Source organism: Betta splendens, chromosome 11 (genome assembly GCF_900634795.4).
Source record: "Betta splendens chromosome 11, fBetSpl5.4, whole genome shotgun sequence".
Lineage (NCBI taxonomy): Eukaryota > Metazoa > Chordata > Actinopteri > Anabantiformes > Osphronemidae > Betta > Betta splendens.
The window spans coordinates 7,557,879-7,577,679 of record NC_040891.2 but is presented as its reverse complement, the minus strand read 5'-3'; the positions used below and the strand labels follow the sequence as shown (position 1 = coordinate 7,577,679).

Below are 19,801 nucleotides of genomic sequence, written 5' to 3'. Positions count from 1 at the left end.
AGTCAAATATGAATATAAATATAGAAGTATAAACAGTGAAGGTGATGGATTTATCAGGTTGGTTGAGGTACAATTCTTAGGAACAAATGTCTTCTATAAAATGAAATAAAACACATCAGTTTGTTGTATACAGTATCTGTTGCTCAAAAACGCTAATATTTAGTAGTCAAGCATTTATGAAACTACACCACCAAGCTATTTGTTGTCAGGAAATGAAATCATTTTATGTCTGTGCTTGATTTATCCCCTTACACCTCCTCCCTCCATCACAAGGCCGTTTAGTCTCTCTTTCACGGGAGCCTTGATCTTTCTGGGGACTGATGAAAGGGCAGCATTACACTATGAGACTCAGTGGGTCTGAGGCCTCCACCTCTGCTGAGGGAGGGCGTATTCATTTGCACACATAAGGTTTTTCAGACCCCTCCATCCAAAAAATGTGAACCGTGTCTTTAAAGTAAAGAGTGGCCTTTTTTTTTCTTTTAAATGAAGATGCGCTGACAGTCTGTGTCTCCTGGACGCAGTGAAGTGAATACTGGCAGACGTTTGTTTGCTGGTTATTTCATCTTTCTATAAGTTTTACATTTGTTTCTCTTCAAACAATAATAGTATCAGTCTAATTACATTAGCAGTTAAGACAATGAAAGAAGAAGCGAAGTCTGACTTGACACATTTGCCGAGCAACTCAGCAAAATGGAGTTCGATTTGTCGCCACCTAGCGGTCAATTACCATATAGCGCTTTATAGAGATTCACTATTTGATTTGTGCAGCTACGGCTGGTGATGCTGATATTTTCTAAGGAAGTGGAAAAAGGATGAAATGTTGAGGGCTAGCGCAGGTAGGATGGTTAGGAGACAAGTGAAAAGATGGAGAATGGAGCTCCGGGAGGAAGAAGATGAAGAAGGCCAAGGTTCAGTTCAAGGATTTGGTGAGAGAGGACAAGCAGGAGGCTGGTGCGACAAAAGAAGGGAGAGGAAAGACACACGTACATTCCCTCAGTGACTTGTGAGATGCTGCTTTTAATCACAATGAGAAATATCATTTTAGATGGAAATTCAGTCTGGAAAATCAGCCACTCCTTTTATTATTCGTAACATGCTTTTCATCAAAATGATTGAATGGCTATGAAAACAGTTGTCTGACCTTGTTCTTTGTTTAAAACTACTTTTATTTTTGTATTTCCAGTAAAATCCTCCATGTTTACATGCATGCACATGCTTTAATAGAAATCGCCACTTATGCAGCTTCCTCAATACTTTTCCTCACATGTTCTCTCCCTCTACTTGTTCTTCCTCATCTTCTTGTTCTTCTTCCACGTCCTGCTCTTCTGAGCTGGTTGGGAAGTCAAACCCTTCAGCCCTACGAGATAAGAGCACACAGCAGTGTAGTTATTAATAATAATAACCTGTACACAAACAACCGAACTGGAAATGAGGAAATAGGTGGTGGACTGGTGACATTGAATGTACTGAATGAATGAATGCACATCTGCAAACCACTGTACTGTGACCTGCTGTTCACGAGCCCATGCCTACCAATGCAGATCAGTGTTCAACAGCTGTTCACTGGCCAGAGTCCTGAGGAGGCCCCAGTACGGCAGCGTCCTCCCAAACCTCTGCGGCAGCACTGGGCTCGGCGCCTCTCGGGCGCGTTGGCACCCGGGGCACGGCGGCGTCAGCTCCCAGGAGCGGCCGAACCTCTGGGGCATGTTGGGGTTCGAGCCGGGCGCCCTGTCGTCGCCGGCGTCGCTCCACCTCCCGAAGCGCATGGGCATGTTGGCGTGCAGGTGCAGCGGCTTGGCCGTGGGCGGGTACAGCCTGAGGAGGGTCGGCAGGTTGATTCTGCCCGCGGTCGGGGTCACGTGTACGTTGAAGCTCTCCAGGTCCAGACTCCTGCGGATTCCACTTTTTGCCTGGAAACATGAAAATGCTGAATAAAACTATAAATTTTGATGATGAATTAATAATTTCAACCATTTTTTTTGTCAGAATGCATATAAAACACTTCCATAGTTGGACTCAGATAGGATAATGATCAATTTTTGATTATTTAGTATCTATCAAACTTAATCTAATTTAAGTTTGATCATCGGACTAAAACTATAAAATATTTGATACATTGTCAGTAGAAGAATTAAAACAGATAAAGCTCTTTGGGGAGTCTACTTAATAATGTAAAACACAAATGGACCACTACAGTTAAACTGGAAAGCAAATAAGCTCAATTTGTACCAAAATATTAAAGGTGTGGATGCAAATAATTAATTTGTATCTTATCTAAATGTTAAAGAAGAAAAAGAGTTTGATTTATTTACAATAGAAAAGGAAGCTGAGGATTCTCACCTGTTGCTGTGGCTGCTTCCTCACAGGGTGCCGTCCGTCATCGCCGCTCGGCAAACTTTTATCACCGCGCACCGACTTCCTGTAGACCTGGAGGTCAGCGGCCGCGGCCCCTTCCAGCATCAGCAGTGCCGACAGGAACACTGTGGTCAAAAGAGGCATTTTCTCCCAGAGCGGCGCCCAGACACACATGCCTTATCGCCTACACACCCGCTGGCCCCTGTTTAAAAGAGCCCCGGCGACATACGTCACCGGGGCCGTGAAAGTCACCCACTAACACACACAAACAGCCTCCGACTCATTTAAAATGAATGAATTCCTGGCTGTCATTATCCAGCTCAGAAGAATTTGTTTGAAAAGGTTTGTATGTCTTAATTGGACTAATGAATGTATTATGTTGTAGCAGAATAATGAAAAGATATCTTAATAAAACTAAACACGTGTTCAGTGATGGAACCACTCATAGTCAGGTTCATTAGGAGTTGTTCAGTTTAATGGAGGTTGAGCCAGTTTCTTGCAGTTTTTTAATTAAATATGATTAAGGCAGAATAAGACTCAAAGGACACTGTGGCTGATGTTGGAGCAGATCAGGGTAGAGGGACATTCAGGGAGGTGGCGGGTGTCTGCAATGCACGCAAGAACATCAGAATGATCACTATTATGAATTCTATCATAACTGGATGGAACACATGCTCTGTTTACAGTATTATTTGTTAAGAAGACAATAGTTTATCAATGACGTCCACCACATTTTAACCAAGAGAAGTAATGAAGAATTGGTGTAATGTAAATGAAATACATGCAATTCCCAGAGTGTAAAGGCCCCTCACATCTATGATTCACTGTGTTTAAACTATATCATCTTGTCAAACAGTAACTTAATTAAATAAGCCTTCCCATTCCTTCCTCACTGGGACCAGTTTGTAATTTATGCTGTTTGTGTTGGAGTGCACCGTGTTTGACTAGCGAGAGATTCTCTCCATTTCTGTCTGAACCCTCATTATTTGGGCGAAGCTTCTTCTTCAGCCGCCGCCGCCGTTCCTGCTCCGTGGACGTCAGCGGCGTTGCTATATTTACATCCAGAATGTGAGGAATGCCTGGCGTGAGACACAGGGTGATAATGACAACATTCAGGGACCATTAATTTGATCCATGCGTCATGACCCTGACATCGCTGCCGCTCCCCGCGTTGCCACGTACGGTCCCGGTGCTTCAACACGTGGCTCGAGAGCACCTCAGCAGAAAAGTATCCGAATCCCATCTGGTTCCAGTGATCCAGTATCAAGCCTGCGCTGTTTTTATGGCTACAGTTTCACTCTATCTTTCTTTATTATCATCTCCCCCCCAGCCCTTCTCTTTGTGCTCTCCCTCGCTGACCCTGGCCCCAGCGGCCCCAGCGGCCCCAGCTCGCAGACTATGGGGTCTGGGATTTACGATCCTGTCTCAGACACTTATCCAGAGTCTTATCCATAGAGGGCTTCCCTGTACCTCTGCCTCTCTCTTTGTTCTTTTCCTGAACACTCCCTCCCAGACCTTGTTCTCTGCCACTGTAATTCTCCCTTCTTAATGTTTTTAATGCTCATCTCTCGCCACCCCGGCGGCCTTTTCATCTTTCCACTTCCCTGCTTTTTGCTCTCCCCACCCTTTTTCTTCCTCTTCAAACCGTCCGTCCCGACTGAAATACAGCCCGGCGGGCTTGATTTAACACAACCACAGCCTTCCATAAATAACATGCTTTTAACTAATCTTGCGTCAGGGTTTCATATATTACGTTGCACGTACGAAATGGGATCGTGCTCGGTGCACAAGCAGGAGAGGAGAGGTGAGGTGGACAGAACCAGGAAGCGGAGCGAGGCCATCCGCAGTTACACTTGAGCCTCGTCTGTCTCTGTTTCTGGGATTTGGCGGTGATCCCAGAATTCCTCTCCAGCAACAGGACACCGGTGCTGTTATCCCCCTGTTGAGCTGATTTATGTCAAGTTTTATCTTCCCTCTTACTTAGACATCAGCCAGACCATCATCACAACACTTTACATGCCCGGACACTCAGCGAGGGAGACACATTTATCAAACCCCTGTGATGGGTTATAGTTTTATCAATGATCAGAACCCTTTCTGTGAGAACTCAGCTTTATGATGTATGGGAAGACGAGCCGACGCCGGCCGGCCAGGCGCATGGGTAGGACGGCGTGTGTGAGCTGTGCTGCTGTGATTGTGGCAGATGATGATGCATCCACGTCGCTTATTCTACCCGTAAGTGGCCAAATCGAAGGTTAGGGCGAGCGCGTACACTGACTGCAAGCGACGCCACTGTTTTTTTCTACAGATATGTTATTTATGAGGCATACGGAAAACCACGACTGAGAGTATTTGGTGCTATAAATTTTTAAGCTTCGCTTAGGAAACAGTAATTCTCGGTTTGGGATTTTATAGAATGTGTTGACAGTAAGAATGATTGTAATATCATTACATCTGTTCTTTGCTGGTAAATCACAGGGCTGCATGGTTTCATACAGAAACACTAGATGGCGCTGTGTAGTTAAATACTCACATGTAGTTAGTTACATGTTTTCCTAATGTGCTGCTTGTTGGTTTATCTTTAGCTTCCACACTTTTATGAATCCATGTGTTTTAATTTGTGGTATTTGTTTGATGATATTCATCCTATGATGCACAGAATGCTGAAGTGAGTATGTACATGCATGGAGAACATCTCTTTGTGTCCACCAGGTGGCTCCCTAGCTCACGTCTTCCTTCTCTCTGGAGGAGGCAGAACCTCAGAGAGGAGGAGAGAGGGAGGAAGAGACCAGCCTACAAAAAAGAAGGCGTGTACCTGCAAAAGGGGGAGGTGCACTTGTGCCTGTCAGCAAGGGGCGGGCAGTGGGCACTGCCAAAACCTTAGCCAATCAGATTCTAGTACAAATCCACCAATCAGAGACAGAGGAAATGCCAGGAGAGACAGACAGGAAGCTGAGCAAATGAGCCTTGATGAGAGAGAGGGGGTGGAGGATGGGAAGGAGGGGAGGAAATGGGGCCCTGGGAGAGGATTGTGTGTGTGTGTGTGTGTGTGTGTGTGTGCGTGTGTAAAAATGTAAAAATGTAACATAGCACATGCTTTGTCTCGTGTGTTTGTTATAAGATATGTTCCCATATATAAATGTAGACACGCCAGTCATGCGTGTACTGTAAAATAACAGTTGGATGATGGAGAAGATGAGCAACAGAGCATTAAAAAAAGAAACAATAATACTGTGAAATAGGAGGGTGAGACAGAGAAGACGTGTTAGTAGTAAAGAAAAACAGAAAGTTGTAAAAATGTGAACGGACGGGGAGCAAGATTTAGACATTCCTGCTGTTTGGGGAGGAAAAGAAAAACAAGTTGGTGTCATTTTGTTGTTTTCCTTTCTCCTCCTTGATTTGAATGTTTACACGACCATTTATCTGTTGAGTGAGTTTCATGATCTTTGGGCCCTGGAAACCTCTTAAAAACCCAAGTGCATAAATTACAAAGACACAGAAGTCAGTACGTGAGTACATTTTTTTTTCCAGTTCAGCCTTTTCACTATCAAATTTCTCCTGTAGCGTTTGTAAGTAACATTTGTGTGGATAAGTTATAGGAGGATGATGTGATGAAGGGAATAAAAGAGAAAAAAATGCTGAGAAAACAATTTCCCCCCAGTGCTTCTTGTGACCTCTGGGGCTTTGCTCGGTTCCCAGTTGGACGGCCAGTTTGGTTGCTGTTCAGTGGGTCAGGGGAGGTCAAAGGTCAGCAGACACCCACACTGGGGCATCCGACCCCTCCCCAACACGCTCAACGGCTAAAACAATGAAGGAGAAGAGGAAAGCAGTTCTGAACACATGCTTTGGTTTGCCTCAAAACGGATTTGTTATAATCTAACAATTTAATTTCATTTAAGACAGAATTGTTTATTTCTTAGTAATCACAAACATTTTCAACCGACTGCACTCATAAACAACACAGATGCGACTGTTCACATTGCTAATTGATTACATGCGACTTTCATACAGAGATAGGAAGCATGTGTTGTCCTGATTCATTTAGGGCTAAATTTACCCTGAGTGTTGAGCGGCAGGAAGAGGCAAAGGGGGAGAAACACTCTGACTTTCAAAGGAATACTTGGTTTATCGGCAGCAGCGGCTTTGATGGTTTGTCAGTATGTCTTTATCCTGCCTTCATCCGCCGACACCAAGTTGGGGAATTTCAGACTTTACAGGTCAGAAAAAAAGGCATTGTCGAAAATAAACAGGAAAAGACAGAGTCAGTGCGTCGAAGGGCTAATTAAGGTTCCTGATTAAATAACACAAAAAAGCTGCAGCGTTATAAAAATATGTTTAGCAAATTTTACATAATTTAATTCAGTAACTTAAAAACCAATGAGCGGAGGTTGCACTTCCGTGTTCGGACGCTGTATGATCACACCGTCGTCTTAATTGAATCAAAGCAAATATAACAGCCCCCTGAAGGTTATCCATTAAAAAAACGAAACAAAAAAATCAGCTTAAACAGGGAGCACTCAGCTGCCTTCACTTACATTATGACCTCTCGTGTTTCTCTTCCAGGAAGCTTTCAACGTCTGATGCGTTAACCTCCATAAATGAAGAGTGTACAGTAGTTACGCTGCAGTAAGTGCACCATTGTGTGCAGCATTCAAAATCTGAACTATCGTTTCTGAAATGTCTTTCTTTGTAAACACTCAAATATCACATTTCATATCATCCTGGATTAGAAGTGTTACCCAAAAAATAAACCCGGACCTCTGCAGATTTCTCTTTTGGGTACATTATTAATAGAGGACCAGTCTGCTTGTTTAACAAATCAACATGTAATATAACATGTATACAGTTACATGTATGCAGTTAAATATTAGAATATACTGATAACTACACGATTCTAAGAGAAATCCAGAGGCTCTTCTATTTAAAAGTATTATTATAATAAAATGATTGAGCTCCTTTTAAAGCAGACGTTTGAAAATGGTTGATCAGAACCGTTATGACAGTCTCTGTTCCTTTTACATAGTTACATGTGGGGTTCTGGCTGCAGACAGGTACTGTATGTGGGACTGTTTCCCTCTGATGGTCCGTGTTAGTTCACTGTACGAGCATCCCCACATCTCCCTCGTCTTCTCCTTCCTTTCCCACTCGTTCTTCATGCCCTTCCCGGCAGCCAGATTTGGCGCACGCAGCCTCTGCGTGTGTGTGAGAGTGTGTGTGCGTGTGTGCTTCGCCGTTTGAGGGAACATGATCCGGACCAGAGCTTTCAGCGCGGCCTCCAGGCTCCCCAGAGATTTGTAAGAAGACAGAATCCAAGGGAAGGAGACAGTGAGAGTCCAATTTGACCTCGACGCGCACACACACACACACACACACACACACACACACACACACACACACACACACACACACACACACACACACACACACACACACACACACACACACAGTGTAAGGCAACACTGAGTGGTAGCGACAGCTGTGGGATAGTGACATCATCTTTAGTTGCCGGCTGGTGTATTTGATCCGAGTTGAGGGGAAGATTGAAAGTGAAACATCAGACCGCTCTCTGGATCCACATCCCACATGCCAGAAAAGCCCCGTGAGTCTCCATGCGTGTGCTCGTTTGCACGTCTCCCTGTGTGTGTGAAGGTTAAGAAGCACCGGCTGAAACCACAGCCCTGACCCGTCCTCCTCGCTCTGCGTCTGCCTCGTGGTCTCTCGCCCTCGGCCCGGCTGCTGATTGATGCATTGTATATATTCTAGCGGTAATCGGAGCCTTTTCTTCCAGAGGTTTGCAGTAAATACGGGCCGCCGAGGTGCCGGCCAGCCAGGCAGACAGGCCGACTGTCTCTGGCGGGGATCGAGCCTGGCATCGTGCGGTGGACGGAGGCCCCCGAGGGGACGCGAGGAAACGCACCCTCCTCCCTGTGACGCTAACGCTGCATGTGAGAGACGCCACCCGGGGCCCGTGTTAGCGCGGCTGTGCAGATCCATTAGAGCCCCGGTTTGATTCTGCAGTAAATTATGCTCGCTGTTATATGGGAATGAGCGGAGTCGTGAGGTGCTGCCCTGACGTGACTTTTTTATGTTTGGTGACAATGACACAGACTATCACACACACGTCCTAGAATTTGAATGGCACCTCTACCTCTCTTAGCCGACAACTACCAGCACAGTAAGATCAGAACTGAAATGTTCCACAGCTTTTACCTAAGGCTCACTGCAGAGTGTGTGTGTGTGTGTGTGTGTGTGTGTGTGTGTGTGTGTGTGTGTGTGTGTGTGTGTGTGTGTGTGTGTGTGTGTGTGGTTTGAGCCGGAGCATGGGAAAATGTGGAATAAGCAACCAACACCACAAACACCGAATTCCACAGAGCCTCTTAAACAAAACAGCATGTTAAGATGCAGAGACATAACACGCACATGCTCACTCTAATGCCTGTTAAATCATGTGAACTGATTTTTTAGAACGGAACAACCAACACAACGTTACTGTTAAATACAGCTCAAACTACCTAAAACAAAATAAGATAAGAAAAAAAACATATTGAAATCATAACTCTTATCTCCTGACATGCATCGCTTGTGTCAGTTGTGCCTTTGGCCTTTTTCTAAAATAATTCCAGAAAAGATAAGGCCTTATTAGGCTCCATGTTGTTTGGACCTAACGTGCCCGTCTGCATGGAGCAAAGCTCACAAAATAGGCTTCTGAGTATGTTGTTGTGGAATTTGTTTGGCCTAAAAGGAGCTTGGAAAGAAAAGCTGCAGCCAACAGCAGCTGTGGGATAGTTGGGAACTGAACCCAGGTCCTCTCACCTTGAGTCAGCGCGTGAAGCTGGGCTCCCCTTGTATTAATGCATTAATCTCCATGCTTGTTTGGGGTTAGTGTTTTTTTTTTTTTTTTTTTTTTTTTTTTTTTTTTTATGAAGCCCACTGGAAGTCGACCGAATTGACACGTTGCGAGTCAAAGGAGCCTGAAACAAAGACACTCAGCAAAGGCCTACCACCCACAGGAGCAGACAGCGCACACTGGCTCACTGTGCACAAAGTCGACGTAGACACAAAAGGTACAAAAGCCATCTGGGCTCGGCGGCCACGCTGCATCCACGCACAATAGGGGCTCATTCAAGTAGCCCAGCGCGCTCAGGGCCATCTGCTTTAAGGCAGTGAGTGGGAGAGGGAACCCCCGGTACCTCCAGGACCCCCGCAGCCCCCCCCCCCGGCTCACGGCGGGGCCGAAATCAGCATAATATTAAAATGAGGTTATGAAAATATGAATGAAGATGAGCCGAGACAATGGAGGCGAGTGAAGCAGGCGCGTGAGGCCTCCTATACTGGGAATGAAAACACGTGTGGTGCTTTTCTGAGCCACGGTGGTGGAAAGAGAGAGCAACTGTTACAGCAGCGGGTGGAGGAGGGGGGGGGGGGGGGGGGGTGCAAATATCTATATGCATCTATATAATATCTATATGAGTCCGGCCTGCATTTTAGCACGGCGAATAGTCACTCGGATACCAATCAGCTGATCCAGGAATCTGAGGACTTGATTAGCGAAACCAGATTAGCGTCACCAGAGCAAAAGGTGTTGGGAGCAGCAGCAGGAAACGCTAACGTTAGGTCAACCAATATCTGTGCTATAAAATAAAAGCTCCGTCTTTATATTGTGTTTGCTGCAATAAATTACATTTTATTACAAGCCTGATGTTTGGCAAGATTTCTCCACCATTGTTTTAAGCAGAAACAAATGTTCCAGATATGTTTTTCAGCCCATGGGTATTTTTGCAGGACTCCAAGGTAACGTCCACATAACATTTACAGAAGCTCCCCCAAACCAAGGCTTCTTGGCCGAGCGTCGATCGCGGGGCCGCGGGGACCTGATTTCACTTCAGGTGACGGAGAAGCTGCCGGTGCTTCTCATCACCGTACGTCGACGCCAAACTGGCGCAGTTTCAGTCCCGCGGAGGAACGTGAAGATGAGTCAGTGTGGGAGTATTTACAGAGAAACGGTCCAAGTCGGCCAAGATAAACCCAGCTATAATTTTATAATGGATTGCGCGCGGAGCCAAGTGGAAGCCGTCCAGGAGGAGCCGGAGCCAGAAAACTGTTGTGTTTGGCCCCTGTGATGACGGTGGAAGGTGCGCGTTAGCGCGTTGGCTAACAGGTTTAGCTCAGTAACAAGCACCCACCTCCACAGAGGCTTAGAGGAGCTTTAAGTTGTTCCCATTTATTAGTTGGCAGGATTTTCACACAGGAAAAAGCTCTTTATCTCCCTCCATCTGTCTTTGTGTGTGTTTGTGTGTTACCCGCAGGGCAGCAAGAGGTTAGTGACAGGCTTTGACAGGTACAACATGGTGGCAGACCTCCCAGCTGTCAAACAAACAGACCAACCAAAGGAAAGCACAGACGTGAGGACAGCGACTGACTGCCGGCTGAGTGAGTGGGAGCACAAAACCACTCCAGGACGGAGCATTGGAATAATAAATGATCCTCACGCCCTCCTCGTAGTAATCCCTGCTCCGTCCGACCCCTCGCTGCTCCGCCTCCGCCGGCTCGGCTCCGTCTCTCGACACCTGGGCCTCACCTGGAGGACCGTGAACCTGCCCGAGCAGGAGGGGACAGACGAGTACCGAGTACGAACACGCAGCCCAAGACGGAGGCCGGGGGAGAAGAGTGTTCTGTCAGGACCTGTCACCTCGACGACCGCCCCCCCACCCTATCACACACACACACACACACACACACACACACACACACGCACACACACACACGCACACGCACACACACACACGCACACACACGCACACACACGCACACACGCACACGCACGCACACACACGCACACACACACACACACACACACGCACACACACACACACACACACACGCACACACACGCACACACAGGCCTGCTATGTGAGGTGAGAACAACAGGCACGTGAGGTCGTGGGAAACAGCGCGTGCTGGGAGCCACAGGTGTTTTCGGGCCTTACAGTACGTGTGTGAAAGCACGCGAGCACGTTTTCCACTTCCAATCTGTCACCGGAGACGCGACGAGATCAGAGCAAAAGTCCTCAAAAAGGACGAGACGGACGGATGAATGAGGCCGGGGCGCGGAGCAGGCGAGCGCGTCGCCCCCGGGGAAGACGGCTGGTCTAATGGACGGTTGATTTAAGTGACAGGAGAAATGACAGACGCAGTCGGATAAATGGACGGAGTGACAGACGGGTGAACAGGGGGCTGACGCCAAAACAGGGCGGGAAGAGAAAAGCGGCAGCCGAAAGAAGACGTCACGTCCGAGCAGAGAGTGATGAAAACGCACCCGATTTGACTGATCGCATTCAAAGCGGAGTGTTTTTAGCCTTTTTCTGTGGCCCGGCCCGACGTCTGACACGTTGACAGCTTCTAGAGCGGCATCTAAACAAGCTCAGGCTCTCAGGCCGAGAGCTCACTTCCGATTCCTTCTGCTTGGCTGGACGGGCAGAAAGGCAGGATGCGTTTGTGTGTGTGTGTGTGGGGGGGGGGTCTGGCATTCCTCCGCTTCCTCTCAATGGAGCCATCTGACACTGAAAGGGGGCAGATCCCCATCGCTCCCGTCACATCCATCAGTGCCGAGGCTGAAAGGCAGCACGACGGAGCGAACGCAAAGCCCTCACAGACCCGCACACACGTCCCATCAGACGCACACCAGCGAATGAGGAGCCCTAACGAACACATCTGCACTTCATGATTATCTCGCGTGGCTTCGGTCCCCGCGAAGCTCCCGTCAGCGTCGCTATGTCTCTGTTTCCGTCCTGTGTTTGTTGTCGCCGTTGTCTTGGCTTGCCGTCGTTTGTCATCGGAGACAAACTGTCGCGTAGAGGCTGTAATATTTATCACTTGCATGTATTCACTGCGGATCCGTCACATCGCACATAGGCAACGCGGAGTGATTCATTTCTGGCTTGTAACCGTCAGCGTTTAAATTTAATATCCAAAAAAAGGTCCTGGTCATAAATGTGTTTTAGGACAGACTGCGGCTTCGTGTGATGGGGAGTTTGGCTTCGTTTTTCTTACCTGGGAAACAAAAATGGAAACTTGCACATCAAAGGTTTCTGTATGTGGAAAAGTTAGTGTACAGCCTTTTGTTGCTCCGGAGAGAGCACTGAATTTGATTGGTGATGTCATGTGGCGATGCAGTCACACTGCGCTGAATTTGGCTTAATACGTATTTCATCTATAATGTTGGGTCGAATTATTCTCACCCCTGGAAAATTCTGACTTAAAGTTACTTTCATTCAACCAGTAGAGGTTTTTTGACTAGAAATGACAGAAGCTTCTCCCAAAAGATAATAAGATGATGTTCGAGATAAGACAAGAGCTGAAATAAATATTTCTCATCTTTTATTTATAATTGAACAATAGTGGCATTTTCCACATTATTCATTGCTTCTCAATAATCAGTAGAAAAGCCTTTTTTGGCTATTACATCAGACGCCTCCTATTGCTGCTGACCAGCTTTTTAATGTCTCCACTGGTGTTTTTGTCGATTCATGGTTAGCGAGGAGCTCCAACCTTTTCAGTATTGAGGAGTCTCCTAAATAAAAGACGAATAGGAATATGTTTTTCTACAATGATGACTCTTCGATGGAAGCCGCAGGAAAGCTGCAAACATGGTGAAAACACCACACAGAACGCCACCAGGACAGTGGCTGGGTACACACACACACACACACACACACACACACACACACACACACACACACACACACACACACACACACACACATAGTGTGTTAGGATAAAGCATTAAGAGTATCTCTCATGTCGCTCCACACCTCACAGCTGCAGGACAAGAGGCGATGAAAACCTAAAAGATACAACACACACACACACACACACACACACACACACACACACACACACACACACACACACACACACACACACACACACACACACACACTGTAGGTAAACACAAGCCCAAGTTTGTGCAGTCTTTGACACACGTCTGCTGACCCCCGGGTCTCATCCTCACACAGCATTCGGGTCGCGTATTCATTAATCTTCATTTCAACACACACTCTGGCCGCCGTCAGCACATATGCTCCCAACAATCACTTGGCACTGTGCACTCTCGCTCTCTCCCTCCTACGCACACGCGGAGGGAGACTCTCAAAGGGTGAGATCTGATTGCTGACACTGATACCAGGTCCCCTCCTGCCGCTGAGCTGTCCATCTGGCTGCCCGATCAGAAACAGAGTGGGGTCCTCACAGCGGGGCCCCCGTCACTGTGCATTAGGCGGAGGCCGACAGCGGATCTGGGCTGACATTGAGGATAATATTGGCATCAACGGAGCCCTTTGGTGCTGGTATCACCTCCGTATAAGGGTGGAACACGATGACATCCGAGGTGGCCGGGTCGCGTCGTTTCCAGGGCACAGCGTTCCCCAGTGATCCCACGGATCTTTTCCTGGATTTTGCAGGAGTTTGGGCCACGTCCAGGGAACGAACCCACATGATATGTGCGAGCTATTAGTGGATAAACTCTGAGAAGCTGGGACGCCCTACTTTAAGTCAATGTCCAAAACTAGACTTGACAAGTAGTGCTAGTTTATATTTTTCTCTTTTGATTTCTGTGGTCGGATCAGTGAGTTGAAATGAAATCCAGACCTCACGAAAAATGTCATGTTGGTAAAAAAAAAGTCATGTAGCCCAACACAAATCTAATGCCAATCCACTCAATTTTTACAATGTTGTTTACAAAGACCTCAGAACAGGCGGAGCTGCACGTTTGAGTTCAAGCTTCTAACGGGGACGACTGAATCCAGTCTGCGCCGCGGCCCTGATTCACTGCAACAGAGACAAATAAACTCCAAGTCTGCATTTGGCCAAGCAAATCAGCGCCGTTGAATGATTCAATCCCAGCGTTTATTATGGTTTTTACGCCATGCATTCCAAATGAGGCGCTGAGCACGAACAGCCGTTCGGGAGAAAAAAAAAACATAAAAACAGGCACTTGTGCTTTGTGCGACCCCCTCAATGAGCCCCTTGTCCAGAACGATAGATTCGACATCTTCGCCGCGTTTCTCTAATAAACACAATGTTTAATACTCAAAAAAAGCCTTCACCTTGCCTTTTTCTATTACTGACAGCTTATTCTCAAACTGCTGAACAGAGTGGGCCGTGTCGGCTGCGCTATTTCACGTCCCCAGCTGTGCCTTAACTGTCAGTGCGACGTCTGGGGTGCTGGCTGGGGGCGACAGGAAGGTTTAGGTGTTGTAATCAAACTCCTTCTATTCCCCCAAGGCTCGTTACCACGCTCAAATTTGGCTCTAATTGGCTAGCGAGTCACGCGGCGGCCAGGGACCTTGTCTGCCCGGGAAACCTCAAGAGGGAGACCGGAGGAAGGGAGTTTTATTATTTTTAATTTGTAACGATATATAACCTTTAAGTTGATTTTCTGGGCTTCTGCAAAAGCATGAATCATGAGGATGTGGAAGCAGGAAACACAAGAGGGTCTAGTCTGAAAAACTAGCCGTCAAAAGTTTTGTTCTACTATAAACACACACCTACTGTTACATTGGACTAGCTGTCATGTTTGAGTTTCATAGGATTTTAGCTGCTACAGATATGAGCAGCTACTGAAAACTGGGTGATGCAACTGTGGTTTTCAATAACTGGAGCTGGAAGATAAACAATCCTCCTTTATCCGCTCCTCTACCTCAGCAATGATATGGTCGCTCATCCGTCCCCCTGCCTCACCCTCAATCTCCCCCCGCTCCCTGGGTGCCTCCCTTCCCGAGGTTTACGGCTCGCAGTCCCTCGACCGTTGAACCGTTCCACCCCCCGAAAGAGCGACAAACTGATCCGCGGTCACACTTTATAAACCGTCAGCCGACAGGTGAGAAATGCCTTCATTCGCCTCTCTCGCCTCCCTGCGAGCCATCGTCTTCGTTTCCGGCTCCTGCCGCCGTGAATCAAAGCAGACCCCGTCCATCCAGCACCTTTAACCGAGCCCTCTTTATTACCACCTACATGTGTACAAGGCTCCTGCTGCACCCCTACACGCAGGACAACAGGCTGGAAAATAACTTGATATTAGGCCAACATATAACAAATCAGTACTTCATTCTAGTAGATGTGGAACGGTTGAATATAAATACTTTTACTGCCATTTCTTTATCAATAATCCACTGAAATCAAAACCAGTTTTTAAAGTGAGAACATATAAAATGTCTGATATCTGATGGCTGCAGGTCTGAACAAGTAGCTCCATGTGTCATTGCTTTCACTTTTAATCGAGAGACAGACTTGAATCTCACCTCCACTGAACCCTTGCGTCATCGCTGCTTGTCGCTTGCTCCGCGCAGCCTTCCCGTGTTGACCCTCATTAACAGCGAACGTGTGTGTGGCTGATTGGTGTGCGTTTGATCAAGGCTTAGGTTTCTCTCGTCGAGTCGTTGCCCGGGCAGCGCCCACCACCACGCGTAGCTGCTAACGGAAGAGGGGGATTGAAAACACGGGGTCCTGGGTGGCGTGTGTCACCATCGCTCAGTATCTTTTAGATGCTGCTGTCTACACACACACACACACACACACACACACATAACAAGGTACCAGCCATCAGCTCGTATGTGGCATCGGAGCTTTGACAAAGACAAGCTGGCCCCGCAGTCTCACACTTAACAAGATCCAGCTGAGGGTTGGACGTGGGACACTGTGAGTGAGTGTGTGTGTGTGTGTGTGCAGGGCGGTGACACAAGGCAGCCTGTATATGTGTCTGCTCCATCATTTCCTGTTTCTGTGAGGCAGACTTTCCTCTCAGGGAACATGGCAGCGCAGCGATGGGGGGCCGGCGGGCCCATGTCAGCGCTTCGGCCCGGTGTGTGCGCGCTCTCCTACTGATGGAAATGAAAAGCCACGCACACAAAGAGAATCAATCGCACTTGTTGGTGATTGAGCCAAGAGCCCCCCCCCCCTTCGCCCTCCTACCTCTGGCTCATCTACCTCCTCCTCCAGCGCTCCTCAGCTGTAAGTGATTAAGTTGAGCCGGAGGGGCGGGTGGCGGTGGCGGGGTGGAAGGTTGAGAGGAGGGGACAGGGTACTCACTCACAGGCTGAGTAATGGCTTCCAGAGACCCTTGACTCCCCGGCTCTGTGCAGCACGAGGGCTAATCAGGAGTGACGGCTCGGCCCGTTTGGACAGTGTAAAGGCAGGCCCGCTCCTGTCAGACACGGACACGGACAGCCAACCCCCCCCCTCCATCTCCCCACCTCTCTCCCTTTTACCGCAGGACCCCCACTGCTAGGCTGCTAGTCGCTGCCACAACCATCTGACAGGGAAACACAGGGTAGGAAGGAGGAGGGGGAGGACACAGACGGGGAAGGAGAATAATTCAAGCTGATTTGAGAGCTGAGGACGAGAGAAGGCAGCCAAAAATTGCGCACAGGGAGATGCACGCGAGGCCTCCGTACAGTGGAGCGGTGATGCAGCGTGTTGGTTTCACGTTTGTTGTGCTTGTGTTGTCAGATCGCCTGTGTGTGTCTAATGGAACCTCTGAGCAGCTGGGGAAACCCATCATGTTCATTTAACAGTACAGGTCTCAGGCGAAAGCAATCCCGGGGCTACCATGGGTGTGTGTGTGTCTGTGTGTGTGTGTGTGTGTGTGTGTGTGTGTGTGTGTGTGTGTGTGTGTGTGTGTGTGTGTGTGTGTACAGTATACGTGTGCGCTCGCGAGGGTTACGATGCGGTCTGCTGATTTGTGCTGTTTCCACGGTGATTGGTTTCCATCACGCGTCCGAGGGCTAAACCATCGACAGCGCTCTCTCTTTCCACCACGACCCGACTCCTTTTCATTTTTCAATTTCACTTTCATCAACCGCTGCCGCCTGTTTTTTTCATTTTCCTATTTCCAGCCCGATGACAGAAAGCGTGTGAAGTGTGAAATTAGAAAGAGCGTGTGTAAATAATGGCGTGTAACAGGGGGAACACACACGTGAACGAACCCATATGAAGATACACGTACACTATTGCATAAGCCACGAGACAAAACTCATTACATTCAAACTGAGCACTGGGAAAAGTGAACAGAAAACTGGGACTTGCCTCCAAGTGACATAATTAGAAAACAAAAGATGGAAGTGGGAATGGTTTTAATTTGATTTTATCAAGAGGGGATTCTGAATATTGTGCACAACATGCACAAAGCCTTTATCACTTCACGGCACTGACAGAGTCCTTCTCAGTAAAGTTCAAGTGTGTTGTTACGTCCTTTCGGAGTCTTTCTGTGAAGGAGCCACTGTTCTTTGTCACTCTTATGCACACACACACACACACACACACACACACACACACACACACACACACACACACACACACACACACACACACACACACACACACACACACCTTGTACCCCCACCTGGGTTTAACTGTCTGACAGAGTGAGATGCTGGCGCCGTGGTGGGCTTGGGAAGGAGGTCAGGGGCACAAGGGCAGTCAGGTCCCTCAGATGTCCATCAAAATGACAGGTACCCCTGCCTTAAAACTCCCTGACCCACCCCAAAACCTCCTTCCCCCCCAATTGCAGACAAACACACACGTGGAAACACACACACACTCTCAAATACCAGGCCCTGAAAAGTAGCCCCGCAGCGAATGAGACCAGCGCTCCGTAATTAGGACATTCTGCGGCCATGAAATCATTCTGAAAATTAGCTCCAGGAAGCGAGAGGAGGGAGGCAGGACCCTAAAGAAAGACAAAAAGGACGGGGAAAAAAACGAGGGTGAAAGAAAACGAGCGAAGTTAGGGGAGGAAGAAAGTGTTCTGGATCTCCTCAGCAGTCAAACGGACAGGCCACATGTGTTGGCAAGGCGAGAGAGAAAGAATTTTAAATTATCCCATATAATGATGGCTGTTAAGATTAACAATTAATCCTCTGGCCTTATGACATGTTAAATTTGGATCTGGGGAAATGGCTGTAAGAGGTGTAAAAGGGCTCCAACAAGGAGTCAGTCAGCTAAAAGTCAATGTGTACGCATGTGCCTTTGGTGCCTGACGGCGTCCAGGCCCCGGGTCCTGACAGCATCTGGATCTCAGCTCACAACTCAGAAGACCCGCTCCATGTTCTCTGTCCATCCACTTTGCCACAACAATGTCTGCCCTATTTTCTGCATTCTGCAGCTCCTGTCACCCCCGATTTACCCCGCAGTGACCTCCTGCCATTACACAAACAGCATCTGCCAGCGATCAGCCTCCAACAAGCCCTGAGTAAGACTGGGACCACATTAGACGATGCCACCCCAACCCTCAGGCCACGCTGCCTCCTAAAGCAGGCATTTGAGAGATGGACATGGAGATCCCTCGCTGCTGGCTATTTCCACTAACTTTAGAATAAATTGATGTGTACCTAGGTCTCTGCGTGTGTGAACCCAGCTGTGGGTTGTTAGAAGTGAAGTGAGCTCAGTGGGGAAGGGGCACCAGATGGTCGGCGGGACGGAACAATTGCGAGTCAAATGTACAAGGTTTATATTCTAATAAAGGTGAAGTGAGGCCTTCGCTATGGAGGAACTGCCGATATCATCCAAAGATGAATATTTCCATTACTTCAATGCCGTTTGCTTATGGACACAGTGTGTGTGCCGATTAACTGTGCACAATTTGGTATATTTTGCATTCATACTCTTCAAATGCTCTTTATTTTGACGTATTTCTGCTCATCTGCGCAGGGGAAGCAGGACGACACGTTGCGCCAAGGTTCTGTAACTCGGATCTTGTTGCATTAGAACAACATGTGTTTTTCTCGACAACTTTGACAGTTAAAAGGAGAATCACACAATTGGACGAGCTGCAAATCAGGCGATGGGAGAGTTTGGGACTTTCTCAGAAGGCAGACAATGGAGGCAGGGGGGTGTTTTTGAGGTATGCGCAGGAGCAGGCATTAACAAATCAAATTCTGACAAACAGTCACACACGCCTGCACCCAAACACACACACACACCATTATTTGACAAAGATTTGGCAAGAGAACTGCCCATCTTGATTAAAGGCTGCATGCTTCTCTGATGCTTGTTTTTGCTGATGACATATTTCTCTCTCGGTGTCGGGAAGACAGCGCGTACGGACATGTTCCACTTTCCTCTGCAGGAGCACGCTTTTGTGCGCTAGCGTGTACGTCTCCTGTCTGATTAGCAGCCGTTTCTTTCAGGTGTCCCTCGTAGTCTTTAATCAAAGGAGAGGCCCCTGCTGTAGCCGGAAGGAAACCCTGTTCCAGGAAGTGCCTGTCTGATACGGTGCAGCTGGCCTCACTACCACTTGGATGTCCGTTCATGCCAGGAAAAGGAAAGCTGCCGTTCCGATCCCCAGTCATCCGCCCGCCCAGTTACTGTAGAATCCTGAATGGGAGGTTTGGTCTGCCGCGTGTTTGTTTTGTGTTCAGTGATTGACACCTCGCTGATGGATGTGACAGAA

The 19,801-nt window shown here is 47.8% G+C and overlaps 1 protein-coding gene and 1 long non-coding RNA gene across 2 annotated transcripts; one reads left to right on the top strand and one right to left on the bottom strand.

Annotated features, from left to right (window-relative positions):
• Positions 1-1,006: 1,006 nt before the first annotated feature.
• Positions 1,007-2,519, bottom strand: npvf (neuropeptide VF precursor). The gene is made up of 3 exons (XM_029167331.2): positions 2,341-2,519; positions 1,534-1,910; positions 1,007-1,357 (listed from the first exon to the last, which is right to left on the bottom strand). The coding sequence occupies exons 1-3, from the start codon at positions 2,497-2,499 to the stop codon at positions 1,261-1,263; spliced, it is 633 nt and encodes a 210-aa protein (XP_029023164.1). The 5' UTR covers positions 2,500-2,519; the 3' UTR covers positions 1,007-1,260.
• Positions 2,520-4,355: 1,836 nt separating this feature from the next.
• LOC129604888 (uncharacterized) lies at positions 4,356-5,860 on the top strand. Its single transcript, XR_008696196.1, has 2 exons — positions 4,356-4,590; positions 5,068-5,860. It is a non-coding gene; the product is annotated as an uncharacterized LOC129604888 (long non-coding RNA).
• Positions 5,861-19,801: the final 13,941 nt, after the last annotated feature.